The sequence below is a fragment of the Petaurus breviceps genome, unplaced genomic scaffold, assembly GCF_028583685.1.
Source record: "Petaurus breviceps papuanus isolate PSGF00001 unplaced genomic scaffold, PetGlider_PUasm1.0 90842, whole genome shotgun sequence".
In the NCBI taxonomy this organism is placed as follows: domain Eukaryota; kingdom Metazoa; phylum Chordata; class Mammalia; order Diprotodontia; family Petauridae; genus Petaurus; species Petaurus breviceps.
The window spans coordinates 8,539,962-8,561,668 of record NW_027187358.1 but is presented as its reverse complement, the minus strand read 5'-3'; the positions used below and the strand labels follow the sequence as shown (position 1 = coordinate 8,561,668).

General features: G+C 36.8%; 1 protein-coding gene and 1 pseudogene across 5 annotated transcripts in view; one reads left to right on the top strand and one right to left on the bottom strand.

The window, feature by feature from the left end:
- Positions 1-21,707, top strand: part of SRBD1 (S1 RNA binding domain 1) — a 338,878-nt gene that overhangs the window by 18,272 nt on the left and 298,899 nt on the right. For all 5 annotated transcript variants that reach the window (XM_069071621.1, XM_069071620.1, XM_069071622.1 and 2 more), the window contains 5 exons: positions 6,217-6,383; positions 11,827-11,944; positions 15,447-15,585; positions 17,398-17,494; positions 19,705-19,840. In XM_069071621.1, the coding sequence (XP_068927722.1) occupies positions 6,217-6,383; positions 11,827-11,944; positions 15,447-15,585; positions 17,398-17,494; positions 19,705-19,840 (657 nt within the window). The remainder of the gene's footprint in view (positions 1-6,216; positions 6,384-11,826; positions 11,945-15,446; positions 15,586-17,397; positions 17,495-19,704; positions 19,841-21,707) is intronic.
- Positions 18,163-19,638, bottom strand: LOC138148925 (large ribosomal subunit protein eL8 pseudogene; annotated as a pseudogene).

Genomic DNA, 21,707 nt, shown 5'->3' with positions numbered 1-21,707 from the left:
TATTTTCAAGGAAATTTTAAGATTTTTTTTGGGGGGAGGGGCAGTGTTCCAGGGATAGAATTAAATGGCTAAATATTATGTATAATACTGAAAACAGGAAGGCATTGGCATTAATCTAATTCTCTACTGTATCTAACATTAATTTTCACCTTAGTAATAGTCTACACTCTGTAAGAACATCTTGTGTATCTGTTCTCATCTCTCCACTTATATATTTGTTGTTGATCTTCAGTTGTTTCAGTCATGTCCAACTCTTCATGCCTTCATCTGGGGTTCTTGCCACTTCCTTCTCCAGCTCATTTTACAGAAGTGTAATCTGAAGTAAACTGGGTTATTTGCCTGGGGTCACATAGCTAGCGAGTATCTGAGGCTGGATTTGAACTCATGGAGATGAGTCTTCTTGACTCGAAGGTCAGTACTCTATCTGCTGTGCAACTCATATTCCTTCAACAGATTGCTTCTAATACTGTCACTTCTCATTGTAACATAAATTTGGGTTTGGAACAGTTTTGCTAGGTGGCAGGTGCTATTATTATCCACATCTTATAGATGAGGAAAACTGAGGCAAGCAGAAGTTAAATGAGTTGCCCAGGGTAATACAGCTAGTAAGTATTAGACTGGATTTGAATCTGGGTCTTCCTGATTTCAAGTCCAGTACTCTATCCACTGTAAGTTCCTTCATATTAGTATCTTCTGTATCTTTTTATTTTGTATAGTATCTTATGTATGGTATAGACCCTTGAGAATTATTTGGGTTATTATGGGTTAATAATTTTGTGCAAGCTAGTTCACTTAGCAGATGATCTGGATAAACTGAAGATCTTGAAGAACATGGCTGATTAAATGAGATGTGCTCTTTAAGAATAGGGCCTTCTTTCCTCATTTCCCCTCTGACTTGCTGGGAATTGTGCCAAGAAAATTTAGTGAAATGTAACTTGAAAAAATGTAGCTTATGGGGGTGGCTAGGTGGTGTAGTGAATAGAGCACCAGCCCTGGAGTCAGGAGGACCTGAATTCAAATTCTACCTCAGCATTTACTAGCCATGTGACCTTGGGCAAGTCACTTAACCCCAATTGCCCTGCCTTCCCCCCTCCAAAAAAGCAAAAAAAATAATGTATCAGTTAATCATAAGCATGAAATAAAAGTTGGTGTAGTATAGACAGTGAGGACATTACTATTCATATTCCTCTTAGCTTCCCCTTATTTACCTACTTGATAAAAAATCTATTAGTGTTGTAAAATGGAGCCTAATTTATTGTCTGCATATTTCTGGTGACATGGTAAATATTTACTAATTAATTGATTTGACTCCTTGGCAGAAAAAATAGAAAAACAACATACAAACAGGAATTGTTCCAGGTTGAGTAAGTAAATTTCAATTAAGAAAATTTAGATAGAATTCAGGGACTCTTAACCTGGTTTCTAGTAACTTGTTTAAAAAATTATTTTTTAAACTATATTTGAATATAATTGGTTTCCTTTGTGATCCTATATATTTTATTATTAATTTAAAGACATTCTTCAGGGTACAGAGATTTCACCAGATACAAGAAAACCCTCATATGCTCTGTCCATCACCACTATTTATTGCCCTATGTCCTATCTTGTGTGTCTGAAATCCTTCAGAAGGTTATCTACAATCACTGTCTCCATTTCCTTTTCTCTTACCCTCTTAATTGTCTAGAGTCTGGCTTCTGATTATGTCATTCATCTGAAATTTCTCTCTGTAAAATTAATCAGTGTTTTCTTGATCACTAATTTTAATTTTCCCCCCCTTCAATTCTCATCCCTCTTGAACTCTCTGGTACTCTTTTCTAGATTTTTGTGGTTAGCTTCCAAGCTATCTGATTGTTCCTTCTCATTCTCCCTTGATGGATCTTTTAGGTCATGCCCAATAATGGTGGGCTCTAAGGATTCTGTTCTGGGCCCTCTTCTCTTCTTCCTCTATAGTATTTTTCTTGTTGATCTCATCAACTCCCACAGATTCAATTATTGTTGCTCTGCTGATGATTCTCAAATCCATTTATCCTGCCCTAACTTTCCTCCCAACCTCCAGTCTCACATCTCCTACTGTCTATTAGATATCTCCAGCTTGATGCCTTATAGATATCTTAAACTCAGCATGTCCAATTTTGAACCAATTTTCTTTCCCCTCAAACCTTCTCTTGTATTACAATCCTCTCAGTCACCCAGATGATTCTTAGATACATTTTTACGCATCTCTAATATGTCTTCTAACCTCTAGTGTCATATTTTGAAATGCCTATTGGACGTTTTAAACCCATAGATATCTTAAAGTCTGCATGTCCAAAACTTAACTCCATTTCTGTTCCCCTAAATCCTTCCTTATTTCTAATTTTCCTCTTACTAGGATATTGCCATCCTTCTAGTTGCCCAAATACACAACCTACATGTCATCCTCAATTCCTCACTCACTCTCATCCTGTCCAATTTTCTTTGTGATCGCAGCAGCTCCCATAGATTCAATTATCATCGCTATTGATAATTCTCAAATCTACTTATCTGTTGCCAAGGTCTATCTGTTTTACCTCCAGAACTTCTCTTGTGTATATCCTCTTCTCTTCTCTAACGATGCTACTACCCTCGTGCTGGGCCTCATCTTCTAACACTTGGACTACTACAAAGTCTGCTGAATCTCCCAGCTTCAAATCTCTCCTCACTCCAGTCCATATTCCACTCAGCTGTCAAACTGATCTTAAAATGTGAAGGTCTGATCATGACAACTGTCCTCCCCACAATTCCATTAACTCTAGTGGCTCTCTGTCACCTCTAGCATCAAATATAAAATCCTCTGTTTGGCTTTAAAGCCCATTATAACCTGGCCTTTTCCTTCTTTTCCAGTCTTTTTAAACTTTACTCCCATTCATAGATTCTGTGATCCAGTGATACTGGTCTATTTGCTATTCCTTTCACAAGATACTTCATCTTCTGATTGAGTTGAGAAAATTCTGAAATTTTCTCCCTTCTTTCTGCCACCTGGCTTCCTTCAAGTTCCAGCTAAAGTACGATCTTCCACAAGAAGCCTTTTTTGATCCCCCTTAATTCTAGTGCCTCTCCCCGGTGATTATCTCAAATATATACCTTGTTTATACCATTAGACTATGTGTTGTATTTTTTTTTAACATAGAACTCACTAATTTTATTTATTAGGTCTTCTGTCTTTCCCAAAATATCCTTCTGCTCCTTTCTCAGAAAGCTATTACTTATGACAGAATAAAAGTGTTGTGCAGGGGGGAAGAAAAAATTATGGCAAAAGTAACCAACACATCAGTATTATTAACGTTCACCTTTCACAGTTTTATAACTCTGTAGGGGTGGGTGATAGACTCTCATCTTTCTTATAATCGCCCTTTCAGGGGCGGCTAGGTGGTGCAGTGAATAGAGCACCGGCCCTGGAGTCAGGAGGACCTGAGTTCAAATACAGCCTCAGACACTTGACACACTTACTAGCCTTGTGACTTTGGGCAAGTCACTTAATCCCAATTGCCTTCCAAAAAGCAAAAAAAAATAATTTCCCTTTCATCATTGCCCATTTCTGATCCCATCTGCTACACAGTGGTAGATATTACTAATAATCTTAGTAGAGAGCTGTTCAGTAAGAGTTAGTGGCTCATGATTGCCTCAAAGAAAAAATACAAGCTCCCTATTCTGGCATGTGAAGCCCCTCCCAATCTGCCTTCAACCCATCACAGCAGACTTATTTCCTGTAATTTCCCTTCACTATGTCTCCATTACAGCCAAACTGGTCTACATGCTGCTTGCCAAGCTTGGCATTCTATCTTCCATACCTATTATGACTTTTCACTAGCTCTCTCCCATTCTTGGCATGTACCTTATCCTCATCTTCAACTCTTAGAATCCTTAATTTCTTTCAAGACTCAGTCTGGTTCCCAGCTCTTCCATGGAACATTTCTCTATATTCCTTTCATTCCCCAAAAAAGTAAATTGTCATTTTTTTTTTTTACCTATTATCAGCTTTGGAATAATATAAACCCCTCGAAGATGAAAATAATCAGTAATAGTCTATCATCTTTGAGTACATTTATAAGGTCCTTCTCTAGCATGAAGTCTCTGATGTTGAGTAAGCTAGACCTTTTTGCTAAAGGCCTTCTCACATTCAGGATATCATTTTGAAATCATGAAATTTTTCTCCATAAAATATAAATTCTCTGATGCTAAGTAAAGCTTCCTCTCCACCAGAAAGCCTTCTCATCTAAATTGCATTCATAAAATTTTTCTCTAGTGTGAATTATCTGACGGTTAGTGACATATGAATGCTGGTAAAAGTCTTTTCCACATTTATTACATTCATAAGGTTTTTCTCCTATATGAACTCTCTGATGTTAAGTGAGAAGTGACTTTTGGTTAAGACTTCCTTATCCTAAGGGCATTCTCAAAGTTTTCCTCTAGTATGGATTTTCTTATGGTAAGAAAGATATCTTTGGTGGAAAGCCTTCTTACATACACTGCATTCATAGTTTTTTTTTTTCCAGTGCAACTTCTCTGATGGTAAGTAAAGTTTCCTCTCCAGCAGAAAGGCTTCTCGCATAAATTGCGTTCACGAGGTTTTTCTGCAATATGAATTATCTGATTGGTCAGTGAGGTTTAAACGCTTATAAAAGGTTTTTCCACATTCATTACATTCAAAAGGTTTTTCTTCATTATGAAATCTCTCATGTTGAATAAGCCATTGTTTCTGGCTAAAAGTCTTTTTACATTCATTTCATTCATAAGGTTTTTGTTCATTATGAATTTTTTGATGGTTGAAGAAGTATGCTTTCTGATGGAAGGCTTTTCCCATTTGTTAACATTCAAAAGATTTCTCTCTGGTATGAATTCTCTAATATTCACTAAGTCCTGTGTTCCAGCTTTAGGACTTCTCACATCCATTACATTCATGTTGCTCCAGTATGAATTCTCTGATGTGAGAATGTGAGCTGTGTCCTCTGACTAAAAGCCTTCTCACATTCATTGCGTCTATAGAGTTTCTCTCCAGTATAAATTTTATAATTGGAACTAAGCAATGCATTGCAGTGAAAGGCTGTTTGCAAACTCATTGCCTTTACAGGGATTCTTTCCAATATGAATTTGCTGATGTTCACTAAGTTTTGTCCTCTTCATAAGATTTCTCTCCACTGTGAATTGTTTGATGGTTAATAAGGTATGAACTCTTGTGGAAGACATTTTCCACATCCATTAAATTCAAAAGATTTCTTTCCAATATGATGTTGAAGAAACTGTACCCTCTGACCCAAGGTGCTCTCCACCCATTGCCTTCCATTAGGTTTCTCTTTAATATGAATTCTTTCCTGGGAATTAAGGGATCTACTGCAGTTGGACTTCCATGTTCATGACATTCATGTGGATTCGCTCTAGCATGAGTTTTCTGTTGATCAGTATCCCTTGTGTTTTGTAGTATAAATTACAATAATACCTGAATTATACTGGATAGATTTTTCACTTCTTTCACACTTAGAAATTATCTTCTTCGAACAATTATAACATTTCCTTGGCATTGGATACCCTGAAACTCTATCTGTGCACCACTTTAATGAATAGTCTTTCCTAAAGATCCTCTCTGTTGTGCCAGCAAGACTGGCTTGAGATACATCCACCATGCAGGCTGCCAGACCAAGGCGAAAAAGCCATTAGATTATGTGTTCCTTGAGAGCAGGAACTGTTTGTTTCTTCCTCTCTTTCTTTTTTTTTTGGTCTTAATTGTTCATAATTGTTTACCCCCTTCTTCCACATGTGCTTATTTCCAAATCTCATTTGTCCTAATGTAGTATTTTTTACAGAACTCAATAATCTTACATATTCCACAAAATACTGTATATTTGATTTTTTAAAAATAAGCAAGCCAGTTTGGAGATTAGTATTAAGTTTGAATATTGTAATTATTATTATTTTATATAATATATATAATTATATAGAATATACAATATATTATATAATACATTATATTATATTAATATATGATATATATATGATTAATATTACTCTTAAGTGGGTAACTATGCATATTAATTATAGAGTGTAAGTGGTGGTTCTATTAAAAAAAAAAAGACCAGAAAATTTCTAAGTAACTACATATTTGGCCTAAGAGAAATTTACAAATTATTTTTAGTTTCATATAAAATAGTTGCATTTCAAGATTTTGAATCCTTAAATAACTCTCTTTATATCCTTTTTTAGGTTTTATCAGAAAGGACCAATATTGAACCTTGGGTGTGTGCCAATATCATCTGCCTTTTTAATGATGATAATACAATTCCTTTTATTGCCCGTTATCGAAAAGAGCTCATTAACAATCTTGATGCTGATGCTTTGCGAGAAGTACAACAAACTCTAGACGAGTTGAGGTAAGGAGCCTGTAGAGAGAGTTGGGTTCATGGGTAAATGAGAGGAAGGAGCAGCAGAGAAAGAAGTTAATGTATTTTTTGAAATTCTATGTCTGTATTTCTTGAATGGCTATAGAATTAGTAAAGTTGGATTAAAAGAAAGTCCAGGTCCATTCTGTTTTGATTTGTGTTTGTCTGCACATACTCTCCTGCCATACTCTTTTGTACTTTTTTTGTGCAGCCAGTGAACAGGAGAGAGGAAATTTTGAAGTCCTGATAACTTAACAGTACGGTTTCTTTCTGAGGGTTACCTGAGACCTGGTTTTTTAGATGGGCAGAAATAAGACTGTAAGCAGGATATTTGGAAATATCTATTTTGATCCAAAACTCAGTTTTATGTGCAAACTTTTAGATTACATCAAATAATTATCTTTGTTGTATAAAATCTTTAATGGAAAGCCTTTTGAAAATGAAGTGGGATAGGATTTATTTTGCTTTTCTTTTTCTTTTGTCTAAAGATTTTTAGCAAATACGTATTTTTTCTTTTTTTCTAATGCTTTATTAACTTCTGATTTATATCATTCATTTCTGCCAGATTTTGAGTTACAAATTTTCTTCCCATTTTTCCCCTACCCACTGCCCCAAAATAGTAGTCCCACAGGAAATCCCCTCCTCTAATCTGCTCTCTCCCATATTTTCTCCCATACCCCTTTCGACTTTTCCAGTAGATCTCTATACCCCAGTGCCTGTATATCTTATTTCCCAATTACATGTTAAATAGTGTTAATAATAGTGTGTGTGTGTGTGTGTGTGTGTGTGTGTGTGTGTATGTATGTATATTTGAGTTTTTGATTTTAAAACTTTGAATTCCAGATTCATTCCCTTCCTCCCCTGTCTCACTCCCTTACTGGGAAGATAAGCAGTTCAGTATAGGTTGTACATGTGTGGCTAATGCAAAACAATAACATAGTAGATATATTGTAAAAGACTGAGTATATTTCCCTCCCTCCTATCCCACCTCCCACTTGTCTATTCTCTACTTTTATCCTGTCCCTTTTCAAAAGTGGGTGCTTCCAACTTCCCTCCCCCCCAGCCTGCTCTCCCTTCCATCATCTCCTTCCCCCCCTACTCTCCTGGAGGGTGAAATACATATTTCATTCCCTCCTCAAGCCAAATTCAATGGGAATAAGGTTGACCCATTCCCTTTTGTCTTCCTATTCTTCCTCTCCATTGTAACCATTTTCCCTTGTCTCTTCTATATGAGATAGTTTACCCCATTCTGTCTCTCCCTATCTCCTCTCATTATATTCCTCTCTGACCTCTTAATTTCACCTTTTAAGTATCATCCCTTCCTATTAAATTGGTCCTGTGCCCTCTATCTATGTATACCTTCTATCTATGTATACATTCACATATGTATTCATATGACCATATATCCTCATTTATAGACATATATATTTCTATTCCCTTCAACTACTGAGAAAAGTTTCATAAGTACAATTATTGTTTTTCCATGTAGGAATGTTGATAGTTCAACTTTAATAAGTTCCTTATGATTTCTTTTCCCTGTTTACCTTCTCTTGCTTCTCTTGCTTCTCGTATCTGAATGTCAGATTTTCTATTCAACTCTGGTTTTTTCAGCAAGAATGCTTGAAAGTCCTCTATTCCGCTGAATGACCATATTTTCCCCTGAAACATGATACTCAGTTTTGCTGGGTAGGTGACTCTTGGTTTGAATCCCAGCTCCTTTGCCCTCCGGAATATCATATTCCAAGCCCTTCGATCCCTCAGTGTAGAAGCTGCCAGATCCTGGGTTATCCTGATTGTGTTTCCACAATATTCAAATTGTTTCTTTCTGGCTGCTTGTAATATTCTCTCCTTAATCTGGGAATTCCGGAACCTGGCTATAATATTCCCAGAAGTTTTCTTTTGGGGATCTTTTTCAGGAGGTGATCGGTGGATTCTTTCAACCTCTGTTTTTCCCTCTGGTTCTAACACATAAGGGCAGTTTTCTTTGAGAACTTCCTGGAGGATGATTTCTAGGTTCTTACTTTGATCATGGCTTTCAGGTAGTCCAATAATTTTTAAATATTATCTCTCCTGGATCTATTTTCCAGGTCAGTGGTTTTTCCCATGAGATATTTCACATTGCCTTCTATTCTTTCATTTGTTTGGATCTATTTAACAACATCTTGATTTCTCATAAAGTCATTAGCTTCCATTTGCTCCACTCTAATTCTGAAGCCATGATTCTCCTCAATGAGTTTTTGAGATTCTTTTTCCATCTGGCAAATTCGACTCTTTAAGGCATTCTTCACCTCATTGCCTTTTTTTGCCTTTTTTTTTTTTTGGAGGGCAATTGGGGTTAAGTAACTTGCCCGAGGTTACATGGCTAGTTTTTTTGTGTTAAGTGTCTGAGGCTGGATCTGAACTCAGGTCCTCCGACTCCAGAGCCAGTGCTTTCTTCACTGTGCCACCTAGCCGCCTCGCCTCATTGCCTTTTTGAGCCTCTTTTGCCATTTGAGTTAGTCTATTTTTTAAGGTGGTATTTTCCTCAGTCAGGCTGTTGACTCTTATTTTTTAATTTTTTTGCATGGTTCTCATTTCTCTTCCCAATTTTTCCTCCACTTCTCTTATCTGCTTCTTAAGGTTCTCTGTGGCCTGTAACCAGCTTGTATTTTTCTTTGAAGCTTTTGGTACAGGAGTTCTGACTTCTCTGTCTTCCTCCTGTTCTATGCTTTGCTCCTTTTTGTCCCCAAAATAGGAGTGTAATGTTGGATTCTTCTGTCTGCTTTGTTTCCTTTGCCTAGTCATGTCGTCCCTCAGTGACTTGACCCCTGGGCTTTTTGCCACAGTAGGACTCTGGCACCAGACAGGGGAGCTTTCGTCCCAAACACTGGGGTTTTCTCAGCTTCTGGAGGTATTAGATGGGTGCACTCTCTGAGGTCACCACACGCTCTGGCAAGCTGGACACACACCCCAGGACCTCCACTCTAGACTGCAATGCAGATCCAAGCATGTTAAAGCAAGAGCGAATACCCCTTAGACTGGTTGCTTGGTCCCCCTACACTCTGCAGGCCAGGAGCTGAAGCTGCCACATGGTGCTGGCTGGCTGTGCCAGTGTCTCAGCGGCTTCTAGCCCCGGGGGCAAAAGCCACCGCACTCCCACTTACTGGTCCCAAAGTCTAGGCTGCACTGACTTCTCACTTTGTCCTTCGCATCTGTGAATCTGGAAGGGGCCACAGCTGCTGCTGATTTGGAGTCCCTCGTGGCTGGTCAGGCTGGTCAGGCTGGTCAGGCTGGTCAGGCTGGTCAGGCTGGTCAGGCTGGTCAGGCCCGCCCTGGGGCTAAAGCCTTGTTGTGGGGCTGAGCTCGGCTCACAGAGTGCTGCGATGGCTGATTCCTGCGGCCTGCTGGGCTGTCCTCAGCGGGAGGTTAGCTTCTCTGTGTCATTTTGTGGGTTCTGCAGCTTCAGAGTTTGTTCAGAGTCCCCTTTTTACATGGATTGGGGAAGGTGGAAGCTGGAGCTGCGCAGAGGTCTTGCTTCTACTCCCATGACTTGTATTCTTATCCATTTGACTAAGTTCTCTAAATTTTTAAGAGATGAGGCCTTTATCAGAGAAACTTAGTGTAAAAAATTTTGATATTGCTTCATTATCTATGGTACTTTTTAGCATAATGTAGTTTCCCTGATTGTCTCTTTAGATTAGGTCTATTTTTGCTTCTTCTTTGTCTGAGATTTTGATTGTTCCCCCTCCCTTTTTAAATTACTTCTGAAGCATACATATTAGATTCATTTCCAGTCCTTTATTTTAACTCTGTGTGAGTCTTTTCTGTTTCAAATGTGTCTCTTGTAAACAACATATTGTTGGATTATGATTTTTAATCCATTCTGCTTATCAGCATTTTTATCAACATCAGCATTTTGCTATCAGCATTCACAGTTATGATTACTATATATTTCCCTCCGTCTCATTTTCTTCTGTTTCTTTTTTTCCTCTCTTTTTTTTTTGTCCTATCGCTCCTCTAAATTCTATTTTGCTTCTAACCACTGTGTCTCTTAATCTGTCCTCTCTTTTATCATTCCTTCCCCTTTCTGTTTTCTACTTTCACTTTTATTTCTCTCCTTTGATGTGGAAGTTGCTAAATTTTGTATGATCCTGACTGAGGCTCCATGATATTTGAATTTTTTCTTTCTGGCTGTTTGAATTATTTTCTCTTTGACCTGGGATCACTGGAATTTGGGTGTAATATTCCTGGGAGTTTTAATTTTGGGATCTCTGTTAAGAGGGGATAGGTGGATTCTTTTTAATTTCTATTTTACTCTCTGGATTTAAGATATTGGGGCAGTTTTACCTGATAATTTTTTGAAATATGGTATCTAGACTCTTTCTTTGATAGTGGCTTTCATCCTAATATTTCTTAAATTATCTTTCCTGAATCTGTTTTCCAGGTCAGTTGTTTCTCCCATGAGCTATTTCACATTTTCTTCTATTTTTTCATTCTTTTGACTTTCTTTGATTGTTTCTTGATGTTTCCTGCAGTTTTTAGCTTGCACTTGACCAATTCTAATTTTTTTTTTAGCTTTTTGGAGGACAGTTGGGGTTAAGTGACTTGCCCAAAGTCACATGGCTAGTAAGTGTGTCAAGTGTCTGAGGCTAGATTTGAACTCAGATCCTTCTGACTCCAGGGCCGATGCTCTATTCACTGTGCCACCTAGCTGCCCCTCAAACCTGATTTTTAAGTTGTTATTTTCTTCACTGTTTTTTTCTTGTGCCTCTTTGACCAAAGCTGTTAATTCTTTTTTAATATATATTTTTTTGGTACATCACTCTCATTTCTTTTCCCAATTTTTCCTCTGCCATTCTTGCTCTTCAACTCTTCCAGGAATTCTTGTTGGGCTTGGGTCAGCGTTTTTCTTTTAGCCTTTGTAGCTGTTTGCACAGTTTTCTTCTAAGTTTATTTCTTGGTCTTCCCTGTCACTGTATTGCTTTTTGTGATCAAATTTAATGTTTTTTTGTTTGCCCATTTTTCCAGGCTGTTTCTTGCCTTTAAACTTTATGTTAAAAGTTGCCTCTGCTCATCGGGGGGAGTGGGGGGTGGGGTGGGGGGGTGGATGGGGAGGCATAGTCCCAAACTTCAGGCTTTTTCGTACATTTATTTTCAGAGCTAGTTCTGGGGAGCTGTAAGTTTTGAGTATTTCCAGGGTGGTGTGAAGGTGGACATGAGTTCAAATGAGGCCTCAGACATTTAACACTTACTAGCCTTGTGACCTTGGGCAAGTCACTTAACCCCAATTACCCTGCCTTCCCCCCTCAAAAAAAAAAGTTGGGACCCAGACCCCTCAACTTTCCAGTGACTCCCATCAGGAATTAAGTTCTCTGACAACAAGGGTTTACAAAAAAAAAAAAATAAAGCTATTGGAATACATTGTTATTGTGTAATAAATAGTTTTCATTTTTAGGATTGTTGCAAAGAAGACTCATGCCACGATTCAGAAGATTAAAAAGGAAGGGAAACTATCAGAATCCTTGTTAACATCCTTGTTAAATTGTAAAACCTTAGAAGAATTAGACCATGTGGTAAGAAGTACTTTGTTTCTTTTTCTTGCTTAAGAAATAACTGCTATTGTTGGGAATTTACTTAAAAGAAATTCATACTACAGAATCCAGTTTCTGGGGATTGATCTGTTGGGATTTTAATGCAGGACTTGAAATAGCAAACTTGTTCTTTCCTCAAATTCAGGCCAGCTTTTTATTTCTGAATTTTTGATTAAGAAGAAACAGGAATTATGGCATGTTAGTGAAAAAAGAGACCTTAGAGATTATGAAATGTAATATCTCATTTTACAGACTGAAATTCAAATTCAGTAGATATTTGTTAATTGCCTACAGTTTTCAAGATTCTGTACAATATGCTCAGGTTAAAGAGGTGACTGCCACATGGAGGCAGATGTGGAGAATTGTAACTCACATTTCTCTAGACCTTCAGAATTCTGGAGGCACATTTTTCACAGTAGCTTTGTGAGGAAGGTAGTTCAGGTTTTATTATGTACATGTTACTGATGAGGAAACTCATAGTTACATAGAGATGGTAGAGATGGCATCAGATCCCTTTTCTTTTTTTAAATATACACACATAAACACACACACACTAAGGTTTCATTTGTCCTATTACTGTGTTGTGTGTGTGGTATTACTCTGTGTGTGTGTATTTCATGACCCTGAGCAAAAAGTGATAAAGATCTAGAAAATGAGAGATTAAATCTTACCTAGGCTCTATAATTGTTAAAAAGGCAGAACCCAAAGAATTAAGAAACAACAAAAATGACAATAAGATGTTTTTGTTCTATTTACCCTTTCTGGCTTCCAAAATTCTGCCACTTTTGATTCTGTTTTCTTTCTTCTTTCTTTAAAAAAATTGTGTGTGTGTGTATTATTCTGTATTGATAAAATTCTGTTTATTCTGTAGAATGTAGTCCTTTTGACTTTTATTCTTGTACTCTTCCCATTACACTACTTCAGTATACATCTTCAAACAGATATTTTCTCCATAGAGTGGGTCAAAATGTAGACATAATTCCAGGAGAACTAATATCTTTAGACCAAAGCTTTGGAAGTGAGATTGCAGAATCACTTTTTGAATGGGGGAAGGCCTGAGACTTCTTTCTGAATTGTGACATATAAGAGGGTTTGGCTTCTAGGCTCTTAAATCAGCTGTGCATAACAACATTCTAAAATCATTAGACAGTAGTGGGTCCATCTGGCCTATCATGTTTATTTTATCCCCAATTGTATTTCCCAATATCCTTTGGAATCCCACTACTGTGGAAGAACTCTGCCCTTGGTTTCAGAAGTCTTGGGTTCTAATTCTAGGTTTGACATTTTTAGTTGTGTTAATGAATGAATCACTTAAACTTTCTTAGTCACAATACACTTAATTGTAAATTGAGGATAGTAATATTTGTACTATCTACCTAATAGGGTTATTGTCAGGATCATATGAAGTGTTATGCTAAGTCATGAAGCACTGTGTGATGCTGTTATAACCCTTGAGGACAGAGATTCTTTTCCTTTTTGTTTTTGTATTCCTAGTTTCCAGCATAGTACCTGGCATATAGGTGCTTAAAAAATACTTGTTCAATTGAAATGAATTATTTATAATTATATTATCCTATCACTTTCTAACTGCTCCTTATATCATCTTCTTTTCTTCCTTTCTTGCCTGCTTACCTGCAGAAAACATAGCTGGACTCTTTAAAAAAAAATCAAATGAAATGAAAATTATGGTAGAGATTGTAGGCTTTTGTTTTCTTTTTTTACTTGTGGCACTTAATCTCCCTCCTCAGTTTTCTACTGCCCAGTTTTTTGTGTGTTGTGTGTGTGTGTGTGTGTGTTTTTGCTTTTTGGAAGGCACTTGGGGTTAAGTGATTTGCCCAAGGTCACACAGCTAGGTTTGGTTTTTTAAAAAGTGTCTGAGGTCAAATTTGAACTCGGGTCCTCCTGACTCGAGGGCTGGTGCTCTATTCACTGCACCACCTAGCCACCCCAACTGCCCAGTTTTGATTAGACCCAGTGATAGGTTTGGTTCAGGTTGTGGCCTAGTGCAGATTTTGGGGGTTGATTAGAGCCAAACTTAATGTATCTTGGTTACTTTTGTACTGGTGTTAATGAGAAAGGGGACATCTGGAAGCCAATTTATTTGACTTTTATTTATGTAATGAGTAATAGGACAGATGAAACCTTAAGAGTCTTTGAAGGTTGAGAGCATTTGTTACCCATTGAATAAAAAGGTTTTGTAGTTGTTATTTTGGCAGTGCATTTATCCTTGAATTGCATGCAGATAAATGGGTTTTATGAAAAATAAGCTTTTGTTTAATATTTATTGTGGGATAGTCTGGTGGCACAGTGGATGGAGCTCTGGGCCTATAGTCAGGGACAACTGAGTTCCAATGTGCCCTCAGAATCTAGCTGTGTGACTATAGTCAAATCACTTAACCCTGTTTGCCTCAGTTTCCTTATCTGTAGAATGAGCTAGAAAAGGCAATGGCAAACCACTCCAGTTTTTTTTCTGACAACCCCAAATAGGATAACAAAGAATCAGACGTGATGAGTCATTTTTATCTCCTGTGCTCTTGGTAGCACTTTGATCTCTCCTAGGTTGCATGCATGCTTCCAGAGGGCAGAGATGCAGTATGTACCTTATTTTGTGCAAAGTCCAGCACAACACTGCATACAAATAGGAACTAATAAATGATTCTTCATGATGAAACCAACATTGTAGTTCTTGCTTATTACTAGAAAAAAAAAAGCTTCCATGATCAACTACATTTCTTGACACATTTCAAGTGACTTTTGAATTTTCAAGGCAGAGCCGAAGAAATCATAAGCTTATATCATTAATGGTAACAAACTGTTCATACAAACAAGGAATGTTGAAGAAGATGATGGGCTTTGCTGCTTTCTATCAGAATTTTGATAGAATATATTAGGGGAATGTGTAGGAAGTATTGGTGTTGATTAGGAAGGGAAACATATAGGCAGTTCTCATTTGAAACGCCTGTTAGAGGTGGTCAGACTAAATTAAGCATACATAATTTGAAAACCTTGTTTGAATTATTAACTTCTACTTTCTCTACTTGACCCTTTCTTTTACCTTCAGGGTTAACATTAAGTAACATTTCCTAGAATTTCTTTTTCTTCATCTCTGCTAGACCTCTTAAGAAATTAACTAACACAGCAAAAAGACAGAAGTCAAGGAACAGGAAGGAGAAGGCTTAACAAGGAAAAATCCACAAACTCAAGAGTTCCTTGAAAATTGAGATTTGTCTTTTTTTTTTTTTTACACACTAGCCCTCAGAGGGAAAAGACAACAGTTTTGTTCTTGCCTCAAATTGTCACCTTTATCAACTAGTGTTTATTATATATCTTCTTTGAAAAAAAGAGTATGGGGAAAAAGGAAAGGGTAGTTAAGGGCTTCTCTGGGTAGAATATTATGATTATTTTGAATTTTGATGACTAATTCAAGCTTTTTTTTCTTTCAATGTGGAATAATAAGGCATGTTTTCTGATCTTCCCTTTGTAGTCAGCCCCATATAAAACTGGTAGCAAAGGTACCAAGGCTCAAAGAGCCAAACAACTAGGATTAGAAGGAGCAGCAAAGACACTACTTGAAAATCCAGGGACACTTAATCTGCTCTCCTTTGTGAAACCCAATGTGAAAGGTAAGTGTTATGTACCACATTGTGATTTGGAATATATCTTAGGCATAGAAATCAGTTTTATCTATATCATAAATTTACTGGTAAAGTACAACTTTCCACCTCCCCCATTTCTTCTCCATTACCTTGAATAAAAGAGAAGACAGTGATATAGAAGAACCCTTGGAAAATGAGGTATTATGTGTGTGCGTGTGTGTGCGCACACACTCACACTGTACAATTGTAAGATTAAACAATCTGAGAAGATGGTTCTGGTCTAGTGGTTAAGTTTCTTAGGAAGTTCCAATTCCAATTTCAGTTACAAGTTTATAGAGGGAAGTCTGATGGCAAAATGCCACTATTCTGTCTTGAACCTTTCAGAAAGGTAGCGCAGACTGAATTTTCTTTTGCTTCTGGCAGTATAAACTTGGTAGAATGTTGTCTCTTTGTATATTAATACATACATATTGTCTTTTTTTGGAGTGGGGGAAGAAAAATACAATCAAATGATGAGAAGATAAAGTGAATTTGGTGTGAGAAGCAAAGACAGAATTTGAACTTACTTATTTTATGATTATCTTAATTTCAAGTTCACTCTTTTCCAGCAAGTTGGAACACTAAATTAATCATTTTTCCTGCAGCATAGTTACTGCCAGGTAATTGCTCCCATCATAATTGAGCCTAGAGGTGGTAGTGCATAACCAGGCATTAAGAGCTATCTGCTCTGAGCAGAACAATCTCTATCAAGGCATGGCATTTATTTTCAGTACAGAATGCTGGAGGGTTTAAATAGCCATAATTTATCCTCTTTCTATTTTTTTTCTGATAATCTGATAAACTTGAACTTATTTTGCCTTTTTTGCTCTCAAAAGTACTTTGTTTTGCAAATTATGTCCACAGTGGTTAGAGTTTACATAATTCTATCTCTTTAAGTTGACATTGGTAGGGAGACAGTATTGTTAGACATTGATATCTAGCATATGATGATACTTATGGTTTAGTGGTGAGTGGGTACACAGAACAGGTACAACAGCAATATAAATAACTGTCCTTGTCTCCCTTCTCTCTCCCCCATTTGCAATTAGAAATATAGAGGGATCAATAATGGTAATCTAAACCAAGAGAAATAAAGTTTCAGTGGAAAGGTTCTTATTGCCACTGCTACCCTGATTCTTTATGCATTTTCTCTCATATAATCAGCTACCTTTCCAGTGCTGTTTTTTTGGTCTTATTCTCGACTATGTAAGAAACAGATTTCATTGGTTTTTCAAATAGGGTGAGATATAGCTGACCATCAGCAAATTGTAATGAGGTCCATCTGACTGGCATTGTGTTCCTACAGAAATCCCATACCCTTTTCTTCCCTCCCCACCACCAGTGGTTTTTTCTGAATTCTTTGGTGTCCATTCAGAGGAACACTATGCATGATTACCTTTGTAAGGATCAACCTTGTATAAATTAATTTTACCTCTCAAAATTTCTCTTTTCTTATTTCTCTCCTAAAACACATTTAGCCATGTATTCATGGTAATGTACTTGGTAGTTGGGTGAAGAGCTTGAGAAAGTTAGTTACTATGACAGGAGATTGTATTTTTTGTTTTTGGGAAATGCTTACTTCTTTAGCTTTGAATTTCTTGTAGATCTTGTTTATCTAGGTGCCAAACTTTTAGACTTGAGTAATTGTTTGGTTACATTAAGCTAGAACTAGAACAGGGGGTTTTAAATATGAGTTTAAATTTGTCTTTTAGATTTTTTTGGACTATAAATTCATTAATTGCATGTAGGCTCTGAAAAATATTTTATGTTTCTTTTCTTTTTCCAACTTTCCTTCTAAAGGACTTTCAACTCTCCAGGAGATCGAAATGGGAGTGCAGCATATCTTAGCTGACATGTTTGCTAAAGATAAAGACACACTGGATTTCATCAGGAAACTGTATGCTGTTCTTCTACATTATGGGTTTTTGTTCTGTGGGATTGTGCTGTTAGGTCTCCTTTGATTAATGCCAATGGCACAGAGTTATGATTATATTATATTATATATAATAATCCTTTGAAGATAAATTCATATCAGAAATTTATATTCAGAGTGGACTTTTTTTTCTGCCTTTAAATCAGACTTGTGATTTCATTGGTCTAGGGAACTTTGGATGAGGAAACTCCCTCTATGAACCCAGATTGGCTCCTGGTCATTGCCTAACAGTTTTAAGGAGTTGTCTCAGCTCTGATCTGCTCAGGGTCATGGAGCCAGCAGGTGTCAGAGACATAATTGGAACCTAGAGCTTCCTGACTTTGAGGCCATATCTTTACGCTAATGTCATTTTGTCTCTCAGACATTGATCATTTAACTTTATATTTTTGCATGTGTTTTATTTTTGTTGAGCTCATTTTTGGTATAGATATCTATTGTTTTTTTCTGGAGGTTTGTCTGAACATTAGAAACTTCTCAGATACTGTGTAAATTTACATTTTACTGGGTTGAATGGGAAGAATAACATTTCCAAATAGTTTTCATATATTGATGCTATTTGGTTAAAGTTTTCTAAATTTGTATCAGAACCTTTCTCATATATTCTTTTTGATTCCTGCAGCATAAGAGTAGACTTTTTTTTTTCATTTTGTTTAAATTTTTATTTTTACATAGGGAAAATCAAATACACATTTAACCCAATTTGGTTGCAAGTTCCTTAGCTTTTACCTTTTCCAGCTTGGCAATATGAGTCACTGATTTTGGACCCAGAACATTGCCACCCAGTGACGATGGATCTCATCATATCTGTCGTTATAATTGGTTTTGATGGCTTCCACCAGCTTAGCCAGGGCTCCCTTATCTTCAGGATTAACCTGTGTGAAGGCAATGCTTGTGCAGGTCTTTCTGTGAACTAAGCGTCCGAGGCTTGCTTTACCTTTGATAATACAGTAAGGAACCCCCATTTTCCGGCACAAGGCAGGTAGAAAGACCACTAGCTCATTGGGGTCCATGTCATGTTCAATCACTACCAACTGTGCTTTCTTGTTTTCTACCAGGGTAGTAACAGTGTTAACACCTGCTCTGAGAACAGGTGGTCTCTTAGTGGGGACATCTCCTTTGCCTGCAGCCTTTTGTTCATCCCGAGCCAGCAGCCTTTGCTTCTTGTCTTGCTTTGTCTATGGTCTATACTTGTGAGCCAGTTTAAGCAGTTGAGTAGCTGTCTGACGATCCAAAGCTTGGGTGAACTGATTAATTGTTGGCGGAACCTTCAAATGCTTATAAGGGATAGACCTTTGACGCTGCAATCTAATGTACCGAGGCCATTTGACAAATCGAGTAAGGTCCCTTTTGGGCTGGATGTCCTGACCAATGTCAAAGTTCTTGGGACGCTTCTCAAACAAAGGATTGACCACTTTCTTGGCCTCCTGCTTCTTTACTACAGCAGGGGCCCTAGCTACCTTCTTCCCCTTGGCCTTCTTCCCTTTTGGCATCTTGGCCGGCTGAATGAGAAAGGAAGAGCGACATTACTTTTAAGTGGATTAATCATGGTATTAGATGATAAGGAGGCTACTGAAACAAGATATTTTACAAGAGACTGTCAGGATAGAGTGCTGGACCTGGAGTTGGGAAGACCTCAGTTCAGATCTGACCTTGGACACTTCTTAGCTGTATGACCCAGGGCCAAGTCCCTTAACTTCTTTTAGCCTCTGTTTCCTTATATATAAAATGGATCTATAAAATATTAATGGCACCTAGCTTCAGGTGGTTGTGAAGATAGAACGAGATAATATTTGTAAAATGCTTTGCAAACCTTAAGATGTTATAGAAATACTAGTTATTGCTTATCAGTATAATTATGAGATTAGTTGTCTTTAATAAATTTTATGGCTGTGAATGATATCCTTAAAGTCATCCAGGCCTGTTATTGATCTAAAGAGGGACCAGGTGAGATTATAAATAGAGAAGCACAACCCATTCCAGTTGCTGAGACAAAACACACAAAAGCTGAGACAAACACACAAAAAATGTTCAATTGAACATCATCTTTGAATGTGAAAGACAATGCTTAAAATAATTCTTTAGTATTTTGACTACTATTATAAGCTACTAATATTCTTTTATTACTATTCCATTGGTACATTTATTTTTAACTGCTTATTCTTTGTGCATTATAGGTGCTCACGTAGGTATGTTTGCATCCAGTCATCCTTGGCAAAGGTGTCATCTAAGAATGAAAGAGAGAAAGATGTCAGTAAATTTCAGCTTTACCAGAACTTTTCATGCAACATAAAAAATATTCAGCATCATCAGGTAAATATTTAAATTGCTTATAAATAGTGATGGTGATAGTACTACTAAGTATAGTGCTGACAAAGATCTGTGATTTCATTGGTTTGTTTATTTCTTTCACTGAAGTAGATAAAAACCTCTCCATGTCTTACTAAAAAGTCTTCAGATTTTTTTTTTCCAGAAAAATCAGTGTACTTTTGCCTAATATTCTGATTGTGGACTAGTCTAAATTTAGTTAGACTGTTCTTTATTTTATTTTATTTTTTTTTGCTCTTTGGAGGGCAATTGGGGTTAAGTGACTTGCCCAAAGTCACATGGCTAGTTTTTGTTTTAAGTGTCTGAGGCCAGATTTGAATTCAGGTCCTCCTAACTCCAGGACCAATGCTCTATTTACTGCTCCATCTAGCCGCCCCCTATTCTTTATTTTTAAATTAAGTTTTTAAAGATGAACAAAAATCTGTTTCCTCTCTCCCTTGCCTCCCACCCTATTAAAAAAAAAAGAAAAATTAAACCCCTATAAGAAGTATATATTCATACACGATCAAGCAAAACAAATCCTGCATTATTTATGTCCATAAAACCAGACATATTTCTCATTCTGCACCTTGAGTCCATCACTTCTATGTTAGGAGGTAGATAGGATGCGTCATCATCCACACTCTGGAACTGTGGTTGTTCATTACACTGATCAGAGTTTTCAAGTCTTTAAAAGTTTTTTTCTCATAACAAGATTGTTATTTTTAAAATTGATTTCTTAGTTCTGCTCACTTCATTCTGCAGAAAAGTGTTTCCAGAGTTTTCTGAAACACCCTTTCAGTCAGTCATCAAGCATTTACTAAGCTCCAGTTATAGGTACTGCTCTGTGCTAAATGAGGAATACACACAAAAAAAGGCAAAAGACATTGTTTACTCCAGGGAGCTCACTGTCTAATAGGGGAGATAACCTGAAAACAATCATGTACAATTAAGTCATAAACAGGATAAATAGGAGATCATCATTAGGGGGAAGGCACTATAATTAAGGGCGATTGGGAAAGGCTTTTTGTAGAAGAAAGTGGGATTTAGCTGGGAGAGGGAAGGGGTTTCAAATGAGGTGGGAGAGATTTTGTCATTTCTTATAGTAGTATTCCATTACATTCATATATCATAGTTTCTTCAATCATTTCCAAATAGTGCATGCCTCCTTTGTTTCTAGTTTTTTGCTACTAGACAAAAAAAACTGTTATAAATGTTTACATATATGGGTCTTTTTTCTCTTTCTTTGATCTCTCAGGGGAATAGGCTTAGTAGTGGTATTGTTAAGTGAAAGGATATGCAGAATTAAATGATTTTTGGTTATAATAGCAAATTATTTTTCAAAATTACTGGGCCAATTCACAACTCTATTATTGCATTATATGCACTGAGAATAAAGTAGTCCAATCTTATTTCACCTTTGATTTTATTTGAAATGCCACTAGTTTATCACTGTTATATATAGTGCCTCCTTTTTGTTTTAGATATATACTATTTGTCATGTTAAAGAAAAGCTTATTTATTCCTGTCTCTTTTAGTATTTTATTTTTTTGAACAGAAATGTGTTGTTTTTTGTAAAAGTCTTTTTCTATATCTGTTGATATCATATGATTGTTGTTATTAATATGGTCAACTAGTTTTATAATAATTTTTCAAATATTGAACCTAATTTACATTCTGGGCACAAATATAATTTGGTTATTTTTGCAATCTTTGTGGTATATTGTTGAGTTCTCTTTTTAAATTTATTTTATTTTATTTTTTTGCTTTTTGTAGGGGGGGAGGTAGGGTAGTTGGGGTTAAGTGACTTGCTTAAGGACACAGGCGTGTGTGTGTGTGTGTGTGTGTGTGTGTGTGTGTGTGTGTGTGTGTG